General features: G+C 39.4%; 3 protein-coding genes across 3 annotated transcripts; 1 reads left to right on the top strand and 2 right to left on the bottom strand.

Annotated features, from left to right (window-relative positions):
- Positions 1-672: 672 nt before the first annotated feature.
- Positions 673-12,351, top strand: tmco4 (transmembrane and coiled-coil domains 4). The gene is made up of 14 exons (XM_075476058.1): positions 673-746; positions 1,819-1,969; positions 2,066-2,240; positions 2,767-2,794; positions 2,896-3,025; positions 3,374-3,471; positions 3,662-3,805; positions 3,946-4,065; positions 5,382-5,546; positions 5,770-5,906; positions 6,368-6,452; positions 6,617-6,734; positions 6,862-6,979; positions 10,480-12,351. Exons 1-14 carry the CDS (start codon positions 704-706, stop codon positions 10,942-10,944), a joined length of 1,977 nt encoding a protein of 658 aa, XP_075332173.1. The 5' UTR covers positions 673-703; the 3' UTR covers positions 10,945-12,351.
- Positions 10,084-17,879, bottom strand: htr6 (5-hydroxytryptamine (serotonin) receptor 6). The gene is made up of 3 exons (XM_075476059.1): positions 16,349-17,879; positions 14,703-14,837; positions 10,084-12,622 (listed from the first exon to the last, which is right to left on the bottom strand). The coding sequence occupies exons 1-3, from the start codon at positions 17,258-17,260 to the stop codon at positions 12,266-12,268; spliced, it is 1,404 nt and encodes a 467-aa protein (XP_075332174.1). The 5' UTR covers positions 17,261-17,879; the 3' UTR covers positions 10,084-12,265.
- Positions 17,880-19,045: 1,166 nt separating this feature from the next.
- micos10 (mitochondrial contact site and cristae organizing system subunit 10) lies at positions 19,046-22,216 on the bottom strand. The gene is made up of 4 exons (XM_075475554.1): positions 22,093-22,216; positions 20,917-20,964; positions 20,276-20,382; positions 19,046-19,897 (listed from the first exon to the last, which is right to left on the bottom strand). Exons 1-4 carry the CDS (start codon positions 22,154-22,156, stop codon positions 19,889-19,891), a joined length of 228 nt encoding a protein of 75 aa, XP_075331669.1. The 5' UTR covers positions 22,157-22,216; the 3' UTR covers positions 19,046-19,888.
- Between the last annotated feature and the right edge of the window lie 43 nt (positions 22,217-22,259).

Raw genomic sequence — 22,259 nt, 5'->3', positions numbered from 1 at the left:
CGCAAAAAATAAATGTTACACTTACACCTACTGGTCAAAGTTGTACAACACTAGTATTTTATTTTCTGAGGGGGTTATTTGTTTCATATAAAACAGTGTTTCTTGATACTTTGGTTTTAGTACCCAGTTAAAAATAACTGTTAAGTCCTCACCACAGTATGATAAATGTATTACTGTCATAATAATGATCTATCAATAATTTCATGGGTCGGTTCAGCCGTAAACCTCTGCCCTTCTTTAAGAGTACGTGGAAGTTACGTCACTTTAAACTTGAGAACCAATGATGCCTTTGCTAAAACCGTAAATATGATACACTTCTCATTGTACAGACCACATTTAGACTAAAATGTTTTTTATGATGACATACAACGCTTAATTTTAGTAAACATACTGATGATAATTTATTTTAATTATTTTTACAACAGGTTTTTCTAAGTACGCTAATGATATAATTGTTGAATTCTGTTTGCTAACTTATATTCACTCTCTTTATTTTACCGTTTCATAACAGACTAGTTTCGCGAGGATTCTAATTTCACACTAAAATAATTTACAAGAAATAATTGTATTGTCTTGATGGTTTTCAAAAAAATGTACTAAATGTTTTGTGATTCAGTGAGTGTCGTTGAAAGCATAATTTCGGAGTTCAGGATGAACACTGTGAATGCGACAAAAGTTCGGTTTGCAGAGTTGTGACACAAACATGGAGGAAAAACAGAGCAGTACGGACACCAGTTTCTCACCAGGTACAACATCATTTATTTATTAAATTAAATCTAAATAGTTACTGTAGTGAAATAGAAAAACTTAACTTAGCACGTTAGTGAAAGTTACTGTTGTACCGTTAGCTTGTGTACCGCCTGAAGCACAGCTGCCACTGACAGCCAGCTTTTTAGCAGCTAGCACAGTTGCAGACTATGATTGAAATTCACTAAATTTACTTTAGATAAAAGATAAGAAACATTGTGATATAAGAGATTTGGGTCACATTTAAGCAGACTCGGTGTGCTGAATTCAGGTCACCTCATCAGAGAGATGATGAGAAGCTCAAATTAACCTATTCTGTGTGTGGCTTTTTACTTCTGAGGTTCGAAGAAAATGAAAATAAACGACATTCAAAAGTCGGGCGGTTTGATGCTGAAATGTCAGTATATGATATTACATTTATTTAGAGGATTTGTCAGAACATGATACAATACCTAATTTAAGGCCCTGGATTGCTGTGGTAAATTCGGCAATAAAGATAATTAACTAAACTGCATTAAAAATTAGTTAGGGGTGTTCTTTAATTTCATAATGACCCACTCTTTGAGGTTTAGGGTTATCACAAATATCAGTTAAATGTAGCCTAGTATGACGCATGTATCTTATTATGTATATCTCGGACTTTAACCTGTGCACATACATACATATATTTGCCTTACTTTACTTTATTTTGTTCTCTATTTTATTCTGCACTTTGAGATTTTATTGTAAATGTAAAGTGCGTTATAAATAAAAGGTATTATTATTATTATATTTTTTAATCTTATTTAGTATTTTAATCTTGCTTATATAGTTTATATATTTTATTTGATATTCTACTATTCTAATTTAGGAATTTTTAATTTTACTTTAACTTTCTATTAATGTTACTTTGCTACCTAGTTTGTATTTTGTAGTTTATAGTTTGTATTTTGTGGACGGCGGTCAAAGGTCATTTCACTGCATGTTGTACCGTGTATAACTATGCATGTGACAAATAAAACTTTGAATCTTGAATCTATCTTTCTCTGGAATTTTCATTAATCATTAAGCTTTGTACATTTATCACCATAGACCCTGGAGGGGCAGGAGCAGAACAAGAGGCCCCGTGTGACCAAAACCCACAGAAAATAATCAGCAGACAGTTGACAGAACAGAGCCGTTTTGCTTTTGCAGCACTATGTGGCGTCTCTTTGGGCCAGTTGTTTGCTGGATCTGAAAACAGGTCGGTCAAGAATAATGTCAACGTGATCTTCTGAATGTGTGTTCAACTTTCAGTCTAGTCTTTGTGATAAAGAGCACTTGTTTTTCTGTTTCTCAGTGAGTTTAGAAAGCAGTATTTGCAGGGGTTGGTTCGCTGGCTGGACCTCGATGAGTCGGTGATGCCGGTCATGGGGGCTTTCCTGTCAGGGCTAGGATTCGAGGGCTCCGATACCTTTCTCTCCATTCTACACGCTGATCCGCTGCTGGCTACTGGAGCCACACCAATCATACAGGTGTTTGACACTCAAAGGATGAAGAATGAAATAATACTGAACTATCTTGCTTTTTTTTTTAAATTTGATGTTGCAATAACCAAATAAAAATTTTGAGCAATTAACGTACATACATAGTCATAATGTTATATTACACAATAAAAACTAGAATTGAACTTATACAGCACTTTCTTCCAACAAATTAAGACCCTCCAAAATGTATTGGGGTCTAGCTTCTTCTTATCCAACTCTTCACAAAGTTGCATGATAATCAACTTTGTAGCTTTTGTATAGTCTTGCTGTCAGACAAGCTAAAAACCGCTCTTTTTGGTGAAGGACGTATAGCAGAGGGAAGTGGAGTTTATGTGTTAATTGCAACATGTGCGTAGAATGTGCAGGAGGCATATCCAAGTGTTGACATGCTTGATCTCATTCCATTATCCTCTTTTGCAATCAAAACAGTTTCTTGTTCATCAATAATCAAATTTCAGTCGTAAACATGTCTACAAGCATGTCTGTTCTAACCAGCTCTGGCTTTGTTTTACAGGACCTGGTGTCCTTTTCTGTCAAAGATGGTAAGAATCTTAGAAAAAAGAAAAAAAAAAGACTTTGGAAGTGTGTGTAAATACACAAAACCCTGTTCTCCTAAAATAATATTTATTTGTCATGTACACAGGCCAGTATGATGCCAGATCGAGGGTTCTCATCCGCCATGTTAGTTGTTTGCTACGAGTCTCTTCACAGCAGCTGGAGGAGTTTGAGGAGACACTGGGAGAGAGGCTGAGGGAAGCAGGAGAGGAGAGCGAGTAAGCTATGGTGGCATGGAGCGATGGATGACTGATTAATGTGATTGTGTCAGATACATTTACATTTCTAAGCACCGTAAATCTTAATTCATTTAAAAATACTCAATTATAACACTGTATGTGTTATGCTAACCTTACTTTGCCAGATGTTGTATGTATAAAACTGCACAGAGGGAGTTGCAGTCACAATGGTTTGATTGCATCATTAATGATAGCACTGGTTTAAATAAGGATCCTGTTGTATTCAAGATGCAACCCTAAACTGATTACAAGTCATATGATGTCTTGTAAAAGCAAAGTAAATGTTTTAACTCATGCAGATGATCTCTCTCACTCTGCCTCCACCAGAGAGGAATCCTCCCGGCGGCTGAGGAGAGAAAGAGGGCGGAAGTTACGACGTTACCTCCTCATTGGACTAGCCACAGTGGGTGGTGGGACTGTGATTGGTGAATATTCCTGTACTCGTGTTTCATGTGAAAGATTAGGCTTCAATCAAAGATCACTTGAAAAAAAATATTATCTGGGGACTTCCAACAGTTTACCACAGATTTTTCCTTTCAAATTCTTCCTCAGAGCAATTTGCACTTTTTGACTTTTGTATTCCTGACTGCCTGTCATCTTTTCTGCTTTTGCCAGGTGTAACAGGTGGGCTGGCGGCACCTTTCGTGGCAGCAGGAGCGGGTGCAGTGATTGGGGCGGGAGGTGCTGCTGCTCTGGGCTCAGCCACTGGCATTGCAATAATGGCCTCTCTGTTTGGAGCAGCAGGCGCTGGACTCACTGGTAAGAGCACCGAATTACAATGTGCAAAAAGAGGCCTTCATCTCCAGACTGTTGACTAATTTTGATGAATAGATGTGTTTACTTAGCATAATCTGTGCCTTTTAACAATGCTCTTTCATTTTTATACATTGTTTGGTTAGGTTATAAAATGAATAAGTGTGTTGGGGCAATAGAGGAGTTTGAATTCCTGCCATTGACCTCTGGGAAGCATCTTCATCTGACCGTCGCAGTGACAGGTTGGCTCTGTAATGGTAAATACAGTAAGTATAACTTATACTGTCTAACTACAACCATTTCCAATTTCCAGTACTACAGAATTGACAGTTTGTAAAAAAAATCTAAATAGTGTGTCATCGATAGAATAATGATACAAGAAAATATAGTTTTGGCAAATTAAATGCCTGACGAATCTTACTTTATTTTTAATACACAAATTTGAAAAAGCCATCTTGCACATCCCTTTTACAACATATTGTGCTGTAACACAAAAACATTTAGTCAAGGCAAGGCCAGTTTATCTGTACAGCACAATTCAACAACAAGGCGATTCAAAGTGCTTTACAGACACATTAAAACAGTAGAAATAAAAAGCATGATTTAAATTTTAAACAAAAAAGAAAGAAATAAGAACAATAGATAAAATCACGAGTTAAAATATCATAAAGTTTTGAAACTCGAGCTTCAGATTTGGAGCTTTATTCAAATGCAGCTGAAAATAGGTGTGTCTTCAGCCTGGACTTAAACACACTGAGTGTTTCAGCTGATCTGAGGCTTTCTGGGAGTTTGTTCCAGACATGTGGAGCATAGAAGCTGAATGCAGCTTCTCCATGTCTGCTTCTGACTCTGGGAACTGATAGAAGACCGGATCCAGATGACCTGAGGGGTCTGGAAGGTTCATACTGGGTCAGGAGATCACTGATGCATTCTGGTCCTGGACCATTCAGAGCTTTATTGTATTGTATTACATTGTATCTCTGGTGAATAACAAGTTCATATTATTTCATGAAACATACAGTACATTGATAAACACCGTTGTTTATCAGAAACTGTTTTGCTTTTGTAAAAATAACATAATCACTGACATTAAAAAACGTTGATATTTAGGCGGAATAGACAATTTAGCTCTACAGATGTGTACAAAATGTGTGTGGAAAAGCAAAAAGCTTGACCTTTAAACGGCTGAGCCTACTCGGTTCAGTATGCTGAATAAATCCAGCTGGATCAGTGCCAGAGAATTATATCCACACACACAAGGGAATCAAAATTCACCAAATCATTAAACCAACAAGCGAACAAACTGCCAGCCAAACTCATTTTATGTTATCTTTCTGTAATTCATGATTCCAAGCTTCTGTCTATTGAGCAGAATGCGGTAATCTCGCTCAGTTACCTTTACTGTTAATTACTGTTCAAGAAAAAACATTTATACAAAAAAACAATACATCTCTCCCCAACCACTAAAACATACTCAGTTACAAGCTTAATACCCCTTCACATACAATGGCTGGAAAAACACTTAACATTCAAGTGCCGCTTAGATGTTTCCCTCCATAAAAACACTATTACTGTGTTTCAGGTTCATTCCAGGCACCGTGGTGCAGCTTGGGTGAGTGTGGAGAACAGTACTGCCTGGTGTGGGAGTCACGTTTTCTGAGGGATCTGGGCTCTGCCATGACCTCTCTGTTGGATGGGCTGGTCAGCATGGTAGCTCAGGAAGCCCTCAAATACACAGTGCTCTCAGGTAGGAGGATGACTGTGCAGGAAGCACTCAGCCCCTATTCACTGGCTATTCATTTACATGCACAAGTGGTATCAAAATGTTTATGTTATTGGTAAGCCAAGCCTTTTGGAACATTTACACTTGTAAATACCTTGAAAGAATTACATTCTGATAAACTATCTTATTTGATTATAGTCATTTTGTTGTACTGCATTTATGGATTTACACCATCCCACTTTTTCAGGTATTGTGACAGCTCTGACATGGCCTGCTTCATTGCTGGCAGCGGCCAGCGTCATTGACAACCCTTGGTCTGTTTGTCTGAACCGCTCGGCTGAGGTGGGAAAACACCTGGCGCAGGTTTTGAGAAGCAGGCAGCAGGTATAGTGCAACCTTATCATCTCTATTAATACCCCCTTTGCTACTGTCTGACCCAGTCTGCTCTCAGTCTAGAGGTATTTGTGGTACATTAGTATTTACTTAATATTTATTCAGTTAATATTTTCTGTCACTTTTCAACTTTATTTGATAGCTGCAGTACATATGAACAGGAAGTGGGGAAAGAATTGCACAAACATGACATATTATGATTATATTCTGTTGATATATGCGCTTAACCGTGGTAACACACTGTTAATTACATTAGATTAGATTCAGTCATGCTATTTCAGTTCTTTGCTCATGTAAATGTAAAGCTAGAACATTGGAACAAAACTTAAATTTCAATATGATATTACTTTAAACATTGAATATTGCAATCTTATTAGGGAGAATAATTTGCCTTTGTTTAGTAAGTACTAAGACAATCAAAGCTACTCTTCTCCTTTTCTCTGTATTTGAAGGGAAAGCGGCCTGTCAGCCTTATAGGTTTCAGTCTTGGAGCCCGAGTTATCTACTACTGTCTACAAGAGCTCGCCACTGATCAAGGTATGAGGCATTCCTGACATGATGTCATTACTTTCATAGGCAACGCTAATCTTTGTCATTTCAGAGAACAATGGCTCATGTTGATGATGGATTATGAATAGTGCACAGTTATATCTCACAGGTTTTCGGCCCAACTACAATAATCAGTGTTTTTTAATTCTCAGGAAGTGAAGGAGTAGTGGAGGATGTGGTGCTTCTGGGGGCTCCAGTGGACGGCTCTGAGAAAGCCTGGGAGAGAATAGCGAGGGTAGTAGCTGGAAAAATAGTGAACGGATACTGCAGGTGAAGAAGAGTTCTTTATAAAAATGTTTAAATTTTACAATAAGTCCTTGCTTAGAAATTACATTTATACCATCAAGGCTTGTGGAGCTGCATTAATAAATGACTTTCTGAACTTTCCATCTCTCAGAGGAGACTGGCTCCTGGGGTTTTTGTACCGTAGTTCAGCTGCACAGATGTCTGTTGCCGGGCTGCAGCCAATCAACATCCAGAATCGTCAAATAATCAATGTGGATCTCTCCTCTGTGGTGAGTCAGAGCTTCTATTTGAATTGCGTTAGCAAGTTAAAGTACAGTTGAAAGTGAAAGAGCTGAAATTTTATGATTAACATTTTTATTCTTATCAAAAAGCCATTGTTAAGAATCAGCTCGTGTTCAGTATGAAAAGGGCTCAGTTGGATTGGATTGTTATTTTTTATTTGTGTTTGTTTTTTAGCTTAGGATCTGGTTGTGGTCTACAATTGAAATCATCTTGATTAAATTATTGGTTTATTTGCTGCTGTTGATACTGACATCTGTACTGTTTCTTCACATGATTGGTAGCAGAAATGTGTTGGCATGTTCTATGTTCTCCGCAAATGGAACAGGTGGTATATACCATGCTAACACAGTACATTTTAAGGTTGTTATGGCTAAGATTATGTTTGCAAACACTTGCCTGTTATTCAGCAGACACAGAATATCCTTTAGTCAGAGATGTCTGGCACCCCTGGAAACTGTAAAACTGTTGAACAAATCAAACTATTTCCACTTCTGAGGTCATAAATACCATAAGAGTAGGGCATTCCTACGGACTCCTCGCATGAACAGAATAAATACAGCCCCATTTGAAGGCATCTTAAGTCCATTTAGGCTGTAAGAAATGATGATTGGGCCTCACGGATTCTTGTGCTCCATGGTTTTTATATCCAATTTGTAGATGCCCTCACATGTCCTCATGTCCTTACAGTCAGATCAGATGTAGCACAAAGGAGTTGGATATCATATGTCTTTGTTTAATGCATGGAGTTAGAAAACAACCGCTAAATAAGTCAAATTCCTGTGTGTCTCATGTAGAACACACCATAGGCCTTTTTCATACAAAGGCACTAAAAAGAGTCGCCATTACGCTGTTGTTGCTATTCTTATGTCATTCACACTGACCAAACAGAGGCGGCATACTGATGTGCCCATCTGATAAGCCATCTGCCATAACAGCTCTTTTCCACACACACACACACACACACACACACACACATACACACACAAATGAATGGCTTCGTGGCTACTTTCACTACAGGCTCAGCTTTACTCCCACATTACAAATAAAACAGCAAGATGCAAAGAAATGCACATCACTCCCATCTTAACAAGCTGTGTATAGCCTCAGATCAGGCTGATGTTAAGCTGCCATGTTGCTTCATTCACCTGGAACAAACTGGGTTTCAGCTTTTTTGTGCAGTCGCTGTAGTTTCTCCTTTACACTTCATAGGGACGAGTAAGAGAAGGGTTATTCAACGGATGCCTTCTGAAACTTCACCATTACATATTAATACATTCTGCAGTGATTCCACTGGTTCTGTTGCCAGTAGTTGGAGCATTGACTAGACAGTGGAGTGGCTACAGCTTTTTATTTCATGGTAAATTATTTAAATGGACTACGCTGCCATGGACACACTATTGGACAAAAACTCAGAGGCTTTTTAGTTTAGCATTGCAAAGGTTTTCAGAAATAACCAGACAAGATATCATGGTAATCAGATTTATTACTTGAGAATAATGTGCTAAAGGTAAAAAAACCTTTAAATGTCAAAAACTGTGCCAGAACTTCTCAGTTTTAAAACGATTCTTGGAGTCTTTTTTGTAAGACTTAATATGCCCCTCCAAAATGTTATTAAGATCAGATTTATTGGCCATGCATCAGGGCTGTAGTACTCGAGTCCGGTCTTGGACTCCAGTCCGGACTCGAGACCGTTTTTTTATGGTCTCGGACTTGTCTCGGTCTCGGTGCCAAATATGGTTCTTGGTCTCGACCGAGTCTAGGCGTCTTTATTTATTTCTCATTAGCGCACATCAAAATAACAAAATGATACAATATTGTTTTTCCAGGGATGGCTTAAACCAACCATAGGAGTACACTGGTAATACTGGTCATTCTTGTCTATGTCTGGAGTGAAGCTTTATTGTAATTTAGTTGCTCAAATGCTCAGTACTAGTACCTAGCAGTGGTAATAGTAGTAGATTGGTGTTTGTATCAGTTGTAACTATAGGTATACCACAGACCCTATATAGGTATAACTATATCACCTTATATCATTCTGTTTTCTTTAGATTAGATTATGTGATATCAAGGGGAATGGTTATACTTACAAATCCTGGGTGTTGTGACATTTATTTTTACTTTTAGAGCAACAAATAATAACCCAAAATGATTGACTTTATACTGTCATGCATACAACTTGTTCTTTTCTGTCCTGGACTCGGTCTTGACTTGGACTTGAACCTATTTGGACTCAGTCTTGACTTGGTCTCGAGTGGTCCTGGTTTTGGACTTGTCTTGGACTCGACAAAGGTGGTCTTGACTACAGCCCTGCCATGCATACATGCATACACACGGAATTTGTCCTCCGCTTTTAACCCATCCAGGTTGGCACCTGTTGACACACTCATGCTCATGCACAGGGTCACACACTCAGACAGGTGCCATACACCATTCACAGCGCCCGGGGAGCATGGGGCACGGTGCCTTGCTCAAGGGCACCTCGGCCGTGGCAAGGAGGTGGACTGACACCCCTCCAGCTGTCAGTTTCACCAATCTTTTTGAGTGGTGAGAGTGGGAATTGAACCCGGTTATTGGACGACCGACTCTAACCACTGAGCCACGGCCGCCTCATACGCCATTATACATGGAGATTAAAAGTGCTCCAAGGATGGCCTCAATGAAAGTTTCTAGAGACCCCTACCAAGGCATTTAGCTCATGCAAATCTTTATATCAGTTTTCAATTTCTGAGTTTTGTGTATCCCTAACTCCTCAACAGAGTTAATATAAACATGCAAATTATGCCACGGACTCCCCATTCAACAGACCCAAGAGCTTTACCATTTAGCTTTCCTCTCTGTGCAGCTTAGTTTTGGTCACCGTTGACTTATGAGGTGAGGCCAATTAAGCCTTAAGCCGCTTTGTAAATTCTCCATTTTGGGGTGTTTATGCTTGTAGGTTGCTCTGCTCACTGTGAGTTTTTATAGCTGAACACAGCTGCCTTCATCTCCTGGAAACAAGGTCTTTGAGAGTGGGCTGATAATAACAAAAGAAAATTTTACAATGACGCACAATTTTTGAGACACGTTATTAATCAGTAGTTTTATTAGCCGTTTAAAAGAGACAATTGTGCTGCTTAAGTTAAAAGTTAAGAGAAAATAAGGCCCTCGTTGGTCGGTTTCAGTTCACATCCTGCCTTTCTGCCACCTTTTGAACCATGTTGGTTCCACATAAATATCACTGTAGTTGTTTGTTCGAATCACATTTCACTCATTTAAATGTTTAAAAAGAAGAGCAGTAAGAAGATATTAGACATGACTGTCGCACCATACAATAAACCAGTTCATGTAAAAGGGAGAGTATAAAAATGTTGTTGTACAATAAATAAAAGGATAAACAATAATTACACATTTTACACAAGTACTAAACTTTAAAATCAAACCCTGCAATATAAAGGAATATGAACAATTTTTAAGTCATGAATGATAAGATAATATTCATCTTCCTCAGGTTAAAGGTCACTTGGATTACATGCGTCAGATGGACACCATCTTGGTCGCAATAGGAGTTCCCACCAAAGAAGTCCCAGGAGCTGTCTTTGCTCTTCCTCAGCCTGTAGCAGTTACAGAGGGGGCTGTGGACATCCCTGACCAAACCACCAAGGAGCAACAAGAGGCTCAAAACCCTGCTGAGAAGGCCAAGACTTGTTCACAAAAAAACAATGACTGCAGAGATGTGGCAGAGACAGAGGAGATGGGTGACGGCTGGGATATTCCAGATATTTCAGATCTACTGGACTCATTAACTGAGACAGAGACGGAAGGTCAAATCTCTGTCAGGAACAATGTATCACTCACTAATAATGCCACATCCCCAGATTTGAATGCACAGTGTGACGACAAAGAGGAGGCTGACCTGGACAATGAACACAGTTCATGGAGCTGGAACGATACACACTGGACTACAGAGCAGTGATACAAATAAAAGCAGCCAAACGTGTAAAGAGCATGTTCCAGGACCAGCTGCTTCCTTGCAAACCTTCATCTTATCAAGTTTTTTTTTTTCTCTTTGCAACATCAAAGCCTCGTTGGAGAAAGTGTCTGTGCACACATGTGGCAGCTTGAAAAGAAAACCTTGTGAATTAACAGCTTTTCTTCACTACTTCAGTTTTCTTTAGATGTGCTGAAGTATTGATTTAATAATCATTTGGAATTTTGAAATCAGTGTAATTTTTTAAATATTTTTTTATACAAACTGTAAATCTAGTAATTTATTCTATTTTGAAGGTTTGAATGGATGCTACAAGATAGGTGATAACTCTGTGCTTTTTGTTCCGCTTATTTTTATCTGTTACCTTGGTTGCTATGGATATAATCACAACAAGTTGATTTCCATAAGACTGGGGGAGTTCAGCGAATGTGCCGTTTTCACAGTCTTTCTTTTTTTCTGTTCAGGATAAGAATGTGATACACATTTTACAAGAAAGTTTAGTTACATTGTATACTGGCACTGATAACTCAAAATGGTCTTGAGCTTGTCATTATGGGACATGTGAAACATTGTATTTTCCTTCTTTTCTTTCCAACACACAGCTGAAGAAGAACTAGAGCTGAGCTTGTTGAGTTATAGTTTTAGTACTTGCCATGAATCCCTCTCAGCAGGGGTGGAGCAGTGATTTTAAATGTGGGGGTGTTCCAGGGGTGGCACACGAGCACCACATCAAGCCCATAGACAAGACGCTGAAGTTGGCCTCCGATTCGCAAATTAAATGGATGGGCATAAAGGGCCATTTCACTGCATTTTTGCATTTTGATCGCCCTAAACAAGGTCCTGTATGGAAACTACAATAGTTACTCTGCTTAAATCTGGATGGAATTATTCTAAAGAGGCTGTAGATTAATTAAAAACCTTGTTCAGGATTTGTGAAACCTTTTTTCTGATTTGTGAAAATGCAGAACAGGGCCATTTTACTGCTTTTTTTTTTGTATTCTCATCACCCTAAACTGGGTCCTGTATGGAAACTATAATAGTAAGACTGCTCAAGTCTGGATGGAAGTATTCTAAAGAGGGTACAGAGTCTTTAAAACACATTGTATGTTGGTGCACTACGACGGTGGGCAAACCGTTAATATAATACATCCATGGGGCAAACCTTTGGAAAATGTGGGGGGGGTGAAATCATCTTGCTGTAAAAGTGAGGGTGTCGAAATACCCCCATCCCCCACGGGTGCAACGCCTATGCCTCTCAGTATAAAACCTGACGTGACTTATTTGCTGCCTTTACCCCTGTCATTATTCAGTCGAGGGTGTCAACCTGATTGGGAAGAAGCAGAGGCAACTCAATGCCAGCCTGCTCAGCATCGAGCAGGTTGACAGCATCAGTAGCAGTGGCGGGGGGGTGGGTGGGGTCAGAGGCCAGAGGTGAGGGGGGGTCGCTGCCGACTTTGGCCTCTCCTGAGTTGCGTAGAGAGATGGAGAGCACTGGTGAGGGTCTTCTGGGTGACCGGGAGGAACAGCAGGGCAGGAGCTTTGCCAGCGCTCGCTTGAAGTCCCTCATGAACAGCGGGTAGATGATGGGGTTCATTGTGCTGTTGCAGTAACCCAGCCAGGTGATGGCGTCGAAGAGTGCAAGGGGGACGCACTCACACACCGCCTGGGTGAAAACAGTGAAAGGTGTTGCAGGCATAAGAATGTAATTACATGGAAAAAAGAAAAAAAAAAGAGAAAGGTAATTGCTCTTTACAAAACAAGTCAGAAAATATGTAAATCATGAATACATTAAAAAAAAAGAAGCTTCAAGAAGCACCTGGTAAAGTGCACAGATATTTGAATTTGATTAGCACATTTCAGTCCCAACTGTTTTATTTTTCTACATAGCTGTTTACTAAAAGTGAAATTAGAATGATTCATAAATCACTTAAGCTCGATATTTGATTAAAAATGTCCCAAAGACACAATCAACTGTTCACAATAAGACATTCAGTGGCATTTATTTATAATAGAGAAAGGACAGGGAAGCAGACAGTGACAAGGGATAGTTCAACCGATTTATGCTCATTCTACATATAATGCGTCGTGTTTGAAAGAATTTGATGTGGTATATTTGCTACAGTGCGTTATGTCCTGTTTAAACTGTAATTTAGGAACTAAGAAGACCATTTGGTGTTGTTTTGATGGCAAAAATGTTTTCCCTTTCTAGCTTGATATAGGATTTCAGCTGATCGACAGTTTGGGGCTTCCTTTGTCTTAATGCTCCAAATGTTTTCAGTGGGTGACAGGCCTGGACTGTAATTAAGCAGCCACGCTGTTTCACCACTGAACTGTGCTAATATGCTGCCTTCACAGATATACAAGTAATCCGTGCTATGTGCACCAGACCAGCTCCCCATGTCATCACAGAGGCTAACTGTTGAAATATTTGCTGAAAACAAATGGGACGGCCGCTCTCTCCAGCTGCCCAGAGGACCCGTCCTTGATTTCCAAAAAAGAAATGTGAACAGATGCTTCATCTGTCTGTCCACGGGGCAGTTTCCCACTTCACCTTAGTCAAGCTGTCCGAAGGCAGGAGTGTTTTATGGATTTTAGCTTGCATGTGCAGAAGTAGTGATGAGCTGTGTCCACTGATAATGATTTTTGGAAGTGTTCCTGTGCCCACGCAGTGATTTCCACTTCAGAATCATAGCTGTTTTGAATGCACTGCCAACGAAGGCCAAAAGATCACGAATCTCTTTGCACATTCCCTGGGCAGAGATTTCCCAAGGTTCTCTAAATATTTTTGACAACTACAACTATAGATCATTAAACCGAATTTCTTTCAAAAATTGTATATCAAGAAATGTTTCTTTAAACCGTTGAACCGTTCTTTTACCTTTCAAGCCTAGAGCAATGCAAATGTTGCATCAATATTTTCAAGACACAAAAAGTATTATCATTTTTTTTTTTTAAATTGATTAACATAAGGAGAGACAAAAACATTTTTTTTCTCACTAATGACACACTGTCCACCACTTATTTCCTTACAATGTATTTAACATGTAAATCTTACGGTTAAGGACACTGATCTGGAACATAACGACTAGTTTTAAAGAGTGACTCTGAGGGAGGAGACAGCTGTTAGAGGAGAGCTTCCAATACTATCAAGATGAGACAGAGAGGCGGTGGGAATAAGACAGAAAGGGGGATGTGTTTCACACACCACATTGAGTGTGAAAAGAAAGGAGAGTGCAGTCACAGTCAAGTCTCTATGCTCTGTGTTATGCAGGGGAGAAGCAAGAGGGCACAGATGGGAAATCAAAATGACTGGATCATTGAAAGCTTGAAAAACAGGACAAGTGTCATTACTAATTTAGATTAAGCTGTTTTTTTGACATTCATTTAGTCTCAGTGAGGTTTTTCAAGGCCTTGCTTGTTTGTTGACTCAGTAATTAGTCTCTATATTGAGTCCAATCAAATCAAAAGCAACAAATTCAATAGAATACCGATTGTAAATGGTACTTTGGTGCGTTGCTTTCCGGCCTTTGAAATGAGTCCTCCACACAAAGCTGAAATGCCATTCTATTTCCTCATTAGCTTGGCCAGGCTGAGACGAAAAGGCTGGCCTTAGCAAAAATAGATGCAAATGTTGATAGTGAAGAAATGACTTGTATGTGTATGAGAGAGCAAACTGTGAAGAGTCTGAAGTAAGTCTTTTATCGTGTTCTCTGACCACTTCTTTGTCAGGTGTTTCTACTGACCTGAGCCATGTTGGTGATGAAAAAAGGTAACCAAGTGCTGAAGAAAAGTCCCAGTAGGACTCCTAGTGTGAGGCTGGCCTTCAGTGCCCTCCGACCCTGCCTGTGAGCCAGACGGCGCTCACTGTTCACTGAAGGCTGCGGACAGTAGAGAGCAATAGAAAAAGTGACTCTGCAAGGCATAAAACTATGCAATTCTCCTTTGACCACAGTATTATTTCAATAGAGCCAGCTGTTTACCTGTTGGTCTCTTTGATGCAGCAATTACAATATTAATACACTTTCTCTCAAAGGACACCAGTTTTTATCAGTCAAATATTGTGAAGTATATTGTGTATAAGTGTCAAATGAGAATATTCAAACCTACTCAACTGTAATATTTCTCACCCATAGACTTGCATGGACTACTAAAAAATACATAACAAAGTGCATCCTTCGTTAATGTAACAAGGAACACATCTTTTAATTTTCAATTACACGACAATTCTGTATTTAAAGGGAAAGCTGACAATCCCAGGCTAAATATAAAGCTAGAGCAATCAGCTTAGTTTAGCTGAAAATAAATCACTTACAAGCACCCCCATTAGTCAGCACATAAGTAGGTTAAACAAATACTATGTTTTTATGTTTGTTTGTTTGTTGTAACATACTTTTATAAGTTCTGGCAGAACAATTTATGGATCTTAGGACAGGGACATTCTTGCTGTTTCAGGTCTCTAGGTTATGCAAAGCTAACTGCTCAGTGGCATAGTGGTGATTACTTAAATTAGCTTAGCAGATCTCCTTAGCATAGCTCCTGCATATCATTATCCCTTTGCAAGAAGGCAAATATCTCTCTCTCTATATATATATATATATATATATATATATATATATATATAGATAGATAGATAGATATTATTTTCAGTTCTCATAGAAATTACAAAATGACCCAAAATACATGAATTCAGGTAAAATTTTGGGCATGCACACATCCAAGTTTGCGATATAAGATATTTTGGTTATTCAGTTAAATATTGGAACAAGCTCATACATATTATGATAATGATTTTACACTGGAAAAGTTATATCTAAGGCTACTTAGATTGAGTAAATGGATTTCAAGTTAAAGTATACCTCTTTATTTGATTTTGAATAGAACTAACTGCTTTGATGTGGTTTGGGTTTTGCAGAAGGATAAATGTGACAGACTGTGTGGCTGTGATCATGACAGATGAGGACTACTTTTTACGCAATATGCTATATTCATTCATACTATCTACAACATAATCACATGAGATTCTCTTGACAGGCTGAAGACAATTGCCTTTTAAATTTACAAAAGAAGTTTCTTTGACTTCCTTGTATTTGCAGACAATGGCGCAGGGAAAAAAACAATAGAATCTAATGTTTGCTCTGCCTCTTAATTTGCTCTATAGAAATCCACTCTCAATGATATCTACTACATTCTCAGTTAGAGTGTTTACCAGCACCACAAGATTTTTGCAAAATCAACAGCTTCTTTTTAATCAGCCGTCTTGGTAAGGCTAATGATTAACACAAAAAATGTTTTTTTATCATTCTTTTTTAGATCCAGAGTTATAGAAACTGTATGCGATTCCAAAGGTGACTTTTTTGTTATAGAACTTCAGTGTTACTGTCTTTCTTACCAGTACATTTTGTGACATAGGAGGTGCGTGGTGATTGCAGTCATTTCCATCCTGCTGAGCTTGCCCTACTGCAACCCCAGATGAAGGAGGTCGAGAAGGTTCTCCAAGGGAAGGATGTGGATGTGGGGGGTTGCTCAGTGCTGCAACTCTCCTTGCCTGTCTTCGTGCTGCCAGAAGGATCCGACAATAGGTGAAGCAAATGGCGCTGGACGGCAGAAAGAAGGTGAGCACAGATGCCACCAGAGCAAAGGGCAGGGTGACCTGTAGGCGGCACTGAAAGGAGGGGCCTCCTGATGGTGACATCTGGAAATAGGATTGTGGGTATAGTTTGTCAGAGAAGGAGCTGATGTTGCTGATGACTTCAGGAAACAGTGAATATCCACTGCCATAACCTAAACTGTGCCACTTCATCTCTATGGGGAGGAAGGAGGCCAGTGCTGCCAACCCCCAAGCAGCACCTACCAGAAGTAACGCACGAGGTGGGGTCATCCTCTGCTTGTAGCGCAGTGGCGAGATGATGAAGAGGTAACGGTCCAGGCTGATCACGCACAGGTTGAGGATGGACGCACTGCAGCACATGACATCAAAGCAAAGCCAAACTGGGCAAAAGGCAGGCCACAGCACCCAAGCCCCACACAGCACATTGAGCATGGCTGGGGGCATGACCACCAACGCCACCATTAGGTCAGAGAAGAACAAAGAGACCAGGAAGCAGTTTGAGGTGCAGCGCAAAGAGCGATGCGCAAACACCAAAGCAATCAGCAACGTGTTGCCACAGATGGTCACGAGGATGATGACAGTCAGCATGAAGGCCAACAACCAAGGTCCGCTGCCAGTGATGTTCCAGTTACTGGTGGTGAGAGAGCTGCTGTTGTAGCTGCCCGCTGAGCCAGAAAGGTGAGAGTCCGTCATGCTGGTGGCTGGCAGTAGTCAATGAATCAGCTCCTGAGGGTTGATCTCTCGGCGCCACCTAATGTCACAGACCGTTTCTCCTTCCAAGCACAAGGGACGCTGCTGAATGAAAAGAAGCCACTGATGCCTGGAGTTGAGTAGCCATCAAACTCTTTTCCCCTTCATGGAAAAATATCTCCATAATCCTTTAGCAGGAAAACTCACAAGTCGAGTGGGCTTTCTTCCAATGATCCAACTCACCAACACTATTTCCCCCATCTCTCCATCCTAGCCAGTACACCCCTGCCACATCCACAGCTAAGAGCCAGAATGAGGCATTCGATAGCTGACAGAGGGTTTTTAAGCTGCATGTAACAATGATGACAGGCACTGGAGGAGGGCACAAAGAGAAAAATAAGCCTTTACTATGCATAAGCGAGCAGCGCTGGTGAGAGGACCCTCTGAAGATGAAGAGGACACGGAGCTATTCGCAGAAATATACCTCACCTCACAGAAGTGGATTTTTTTTCAGCTTTTGCAAGTCCTTGGCTGAGCTGGAGCTCTGCTGCTACACACACGTCCTCTTTTTCTGGGATACAACAAAGGGGAGGAAAAAAACCAACACACACAAAAAAGTGCAACTGTCATTATCGAGCAAGGCTCTGTTCAAAAGTGCTCTACAGGTCTCTTGGCTCTTGTAATGAAGCGTCCCTCGCTGCTGTTAATCCCTGTGGCGGCCACTCCAGCGTGTCTCCCAGCCGGAGCGCACGGCGACTGAGGGAGAGCGTGTCAAAGCATTGAGCTGTTAATGCATAACCATGCACAATCAGAGCCAAGACGTGCTAATTCTGCATCATAGGAACTGTGTGGGTGGTCTTTCTCCTTGTTTGGTTGTGGTGTTTTTATCTACTGCGTTACAAAGATCATACATGTTCTCATAAAAGGGTTTTTTTCTCTTAAAGTATAGATGTAGTTCTCATGACATGTTTACAGTTTAAAGATGATGTAACAAGTGTTGAAAAAACTGTTAAAGCATTAAATACTGTATTTTTTTTTACACTTGCTGCCCCCACCACAGATGCACGTGCATCTCACCTCAGATCACTTTTCACACCTTAATAATCAGTGGCAGAATTTGAATTTAAAGACATTGAGTGATAATCTGAAGTGCTTGTGCTTTGAGGAATATTGCAACGCTACATTGATTTTAGTAACAAGTTATTTTGTAGATGATTTGAATGTACTTATTTATATATATTATCATTTATATGACGCATTTTCAATTCAAAAACTGATTTTTGCCACACTTTGACCAGCTAGCAGTTAACTGCTATGTATCAAATGCAATTTTTTCTACCTCACATGTAGTTTTACTGATATTTTAAGCACATTTTGGCAATAATTTTACTAGCGTAACATTTTTCATTACATGACTTCTATGTGTAATCAAACATCTGTGCAGTGGTCGGCACTTTCGCCTGCAGCAAAGAGGTTCTGGGTTCAAATCTGCTGGCCTTTCTGTGTGGAGTTTGTGTGTTCTCCCTCTGAGTGGGTTTTCCCAGGATGCAGCGGTTTGCTGCTACAGGCTAAGACTTGCCCGTTATTATTATTTTATATATTTTTTTCGTATAATTTCTTAGTAAAAATTCTATTGTGATCCACGACTGCATTTATTCACATAAATTGGTGATAGTTTCCACTGCTTTCTCTTACGCCGACTGTTTTAAAACAAAACATGAACACTTTGAATGGACATATGTGTGAATTTCATTAAACAACCCATCGGTGACATTTGTCACGCACAGATCATGTTTAGAAGTTTATTTTCTGAAGTATTTTTCCGTTTCATATTTACCAATGGAGAACAAATCCACATTCCATATCCAAAACAAAAAAAACAGTGGCCACAATGGCTCGTCCCATATTTCCTAATATACACGTTGAGTTGATATCACCGTCATGATTTTTCACTTTCCAGCAAGAACAGTTACAAACTACATAAACGATGAAGTCATGTGCGTCATTCAAAGTGCTCGCTTTTCATGCCCCCTCAGGACTGACTAATCTTCAACATAACTACACTCCTGTCATCTGCCATTTCAGATCAGCCGCTGCCAAGATTCTGACCCCTCCATCAAGCCCATCACCTTATGGGACTGCAGTCGCATTGCTGTGCACAGTTTTCCCTCTGGCAGCCTAGATGATATTACTTGAAAACATTTTTAAAATGGCAGCAACACATTCCGCTCTTATCCCTCATCTGTATCCTTTGGATGTTAAAATATATTACATTCCTCTTGCTTTTTTACATTACCACCTGCAGAACCAGTCACAAGTTCTGACTAATGTTGTATATCAGCATAATATTACATGATATTTTCATCCCCATATAAGGCACACAGGGAACAATTTATCACCAAGTCATTGCTTATTTTTTTTAGTAGCTATGATTATTTTATTAAATAGACACAGATGTCCTGATCAGGCACGAACAAATCATACAATCGTACTAGGAAAGCATTATTAACAGGGAGCATGAATCAAACTGTAGAATGGTGCAAATGGTGAAGCTCCCTCAGACAAAACAAAGCCAAACAGAATAAATGCAAAAATGAAAATTAAAAAAAGAAGTCCCCTGATGATGTACAGTTACTGCGCCTGTTGAGAAAAACAGAAATAAGTTGCATGAATTTATACAAACAATGACACAATTACTTATGTGACTTGCTCTTAACCCTCATGGATCATGGGCATTGCTTTCACTTTGTTGGCGACTAAACTTTTGCAGAAATTCAAATTAACATGGAGAGAAAACACATATGCTCCCATAATGTCACATTTCAAAGTGTTAAAATGTTTAAAACAACTTGAATTAAAATTGGTTTATCTTGTTGTTTTTGTTAACACATCTATGTGGTTGTGTTTGGACCCTCCCAACTTGTTGCTTCAGGTAAAAAAAAAAAAAGCATCAGCTGCCATCTGAGGGTTAAGATCAATGTGTATTATAACGAAGGATTCACAGATGACCACACCCACCTTTTCATGTCTGTGCTGCAGATAATGTGACCTTAAGTCATTTTGACAGTTGGCATACGCCATGCCAAGTCCAGCTCCTGAGCCAAATGAAATCGGCCATGTGTGCCCTACAAATAAAAAAAGATACTTTATTTCTTCTCAAACAATAAGGTAAGCACAGCACTCCAGGTATGACCTGTGAAACCCTGTCATACTCTATACTGTTTAATATTTCTGTTGCACCTCACTTTAATATCTATGTACTTCTTGGTGCTCTTATCTAACTAGATGGACAATTAATGAAATCACAATGATTTACATCTTCTGTTTGAAAAGAAACTTGGCAGAGCACAAAAAAACGGTGGCGGGGAAAGAGAACTGCATGTGTATTGAAGTAGCAACAGCAGATTGTGACAGCAGTCCTGCTCCTCTTCTCAAAGACATCGGAGCTGATTTAAAGCCCCAACATACACTCAAAAGATAGTCAGGACACATTTTAGACTGAATGTTAGCAGAAATGTGTTTGCTCAACATAAAAGTATTGAGTTTAGGATTGTTAAACTCTAAAAGGTTTATGTTAGCAAACCCTCAACTCAACATATTTCTACTCTATCGTGTGCCTTTGTTATTTTGTTATTGAGAAACCCACTAAAATGACTTACTTTTGAAAAACAGGACAGAAAACACAATTCCTAAACCCAGTCCGGTACCTGAAACACAGAGAGACACAGATGACAATTAACCTGTAACTTAGCAACTTATTTGTGGTGTATATATGCTGTCCTACATGCCTTTTACATTTTGCTTTATATTGTCCCCCGGATTTTTGTTGCTAAAATATAACTTGTATTGGATATGACAATGAACATGAATGCAATCGCAGGAAGAATTTTCCCCCATAATTTCCCTCACAAACAGGCTAATAACTAGCTGTTATTACACACATAAATTACTGAACACTGTTATGTATGTTATGATCCACTTGTTTGAGATAACAGTGACTCATCAAGTCATGGCTTATTTTAGTTGATCAACCTCGACACCTGTCATCATTTCTAGCTTATCTCTGATCCGTTCAAATGAAAACGTCATTGCAACTGAAAATGAATAATACATGTACAGTACACTTATGATAATCCCACAATTGTACAGTTTAGAGCATCTCTTTCACCTATTATTATATTATTGTACAAATATTCCAAAGTAAGGGCCGTGACTATCACTTTTGCAGTAAGCCAGAAAGCCGGTTGGAGACATTTTCTATTTAATTTTCTATTTACTCAGTGTAGACCACATAAAATAATCCAAAAATGAACCTATAATGAAATTTGACTATTTTAATTTAATTTTAGAGACAATTTTGGACTTGTTGAAATTCGCATCTGTTAATTTAACCAGGCAAACAGATTCTAATGTAGTTATATCATTCCATTCAGACTCTCTTTAAAGCAGGGGATGCATTTCTCGGAAGGCATGCACTTTTCGGCTTAACACCGGCCAATTAAGACTTTTTGGAAGGCGTTTCCCCACTTAGTTTCTTACCAGCAACCTAAATCTAAAAGAAAAGTGCTCAACAAAATTATGCGTAACAAAAGTACCAAATGTTGGCACTTTAATGCGGCTAAATAATCAAATTTAATTCATTTATAGTATAACAGATAGGTCATGGATATATATGACTGATCGTTTAATTGTCCTTTACAAGCCCTTTGCGGCTAGCTAGTTAGCCTCACTCCCAGTCAATGACCGCTGTGGACTAAAGAATACATTGCTGCTTAAAGTGTCCTTATTCTGGGACATTACAATGATATTATATGCTAAGACTCGGGCATATTTACCTAGTTTAATGGCACCGTCTGCTAGGCACCGGTCCCACTTTTTTCCCAGCTCCTTCTCAGACATACCGGATTAGCTTTTTGCTTCAAGGCTAGAAGTGTCAAATACAGCTTCGGGTGATGCTTTCAAGTGCTGTCGAAAATGTACTATTCCATCAGAATTACACGCA

The sequence above is a fragment of the Odontesthes bonariensis genome, chromosome 10, assembly GCF_027942865.1.
Source record: "Odontesthes bonariensis isolate fOdoBon6 chromosome 10, fOdoBon6.hap1, whole genome shotgun sequence".
Classification (NCBI taxonomy): domain Eukaryota; kingdom Metazoa; phylum Chordata; class Actinopteri; order Atheriniformes; family Atherinopsidae; genus Odontesthes; species Odontesthes bonariensis.
This window is presented reverse-complemented; position numbering and strand designations above follow the sequence as displayed.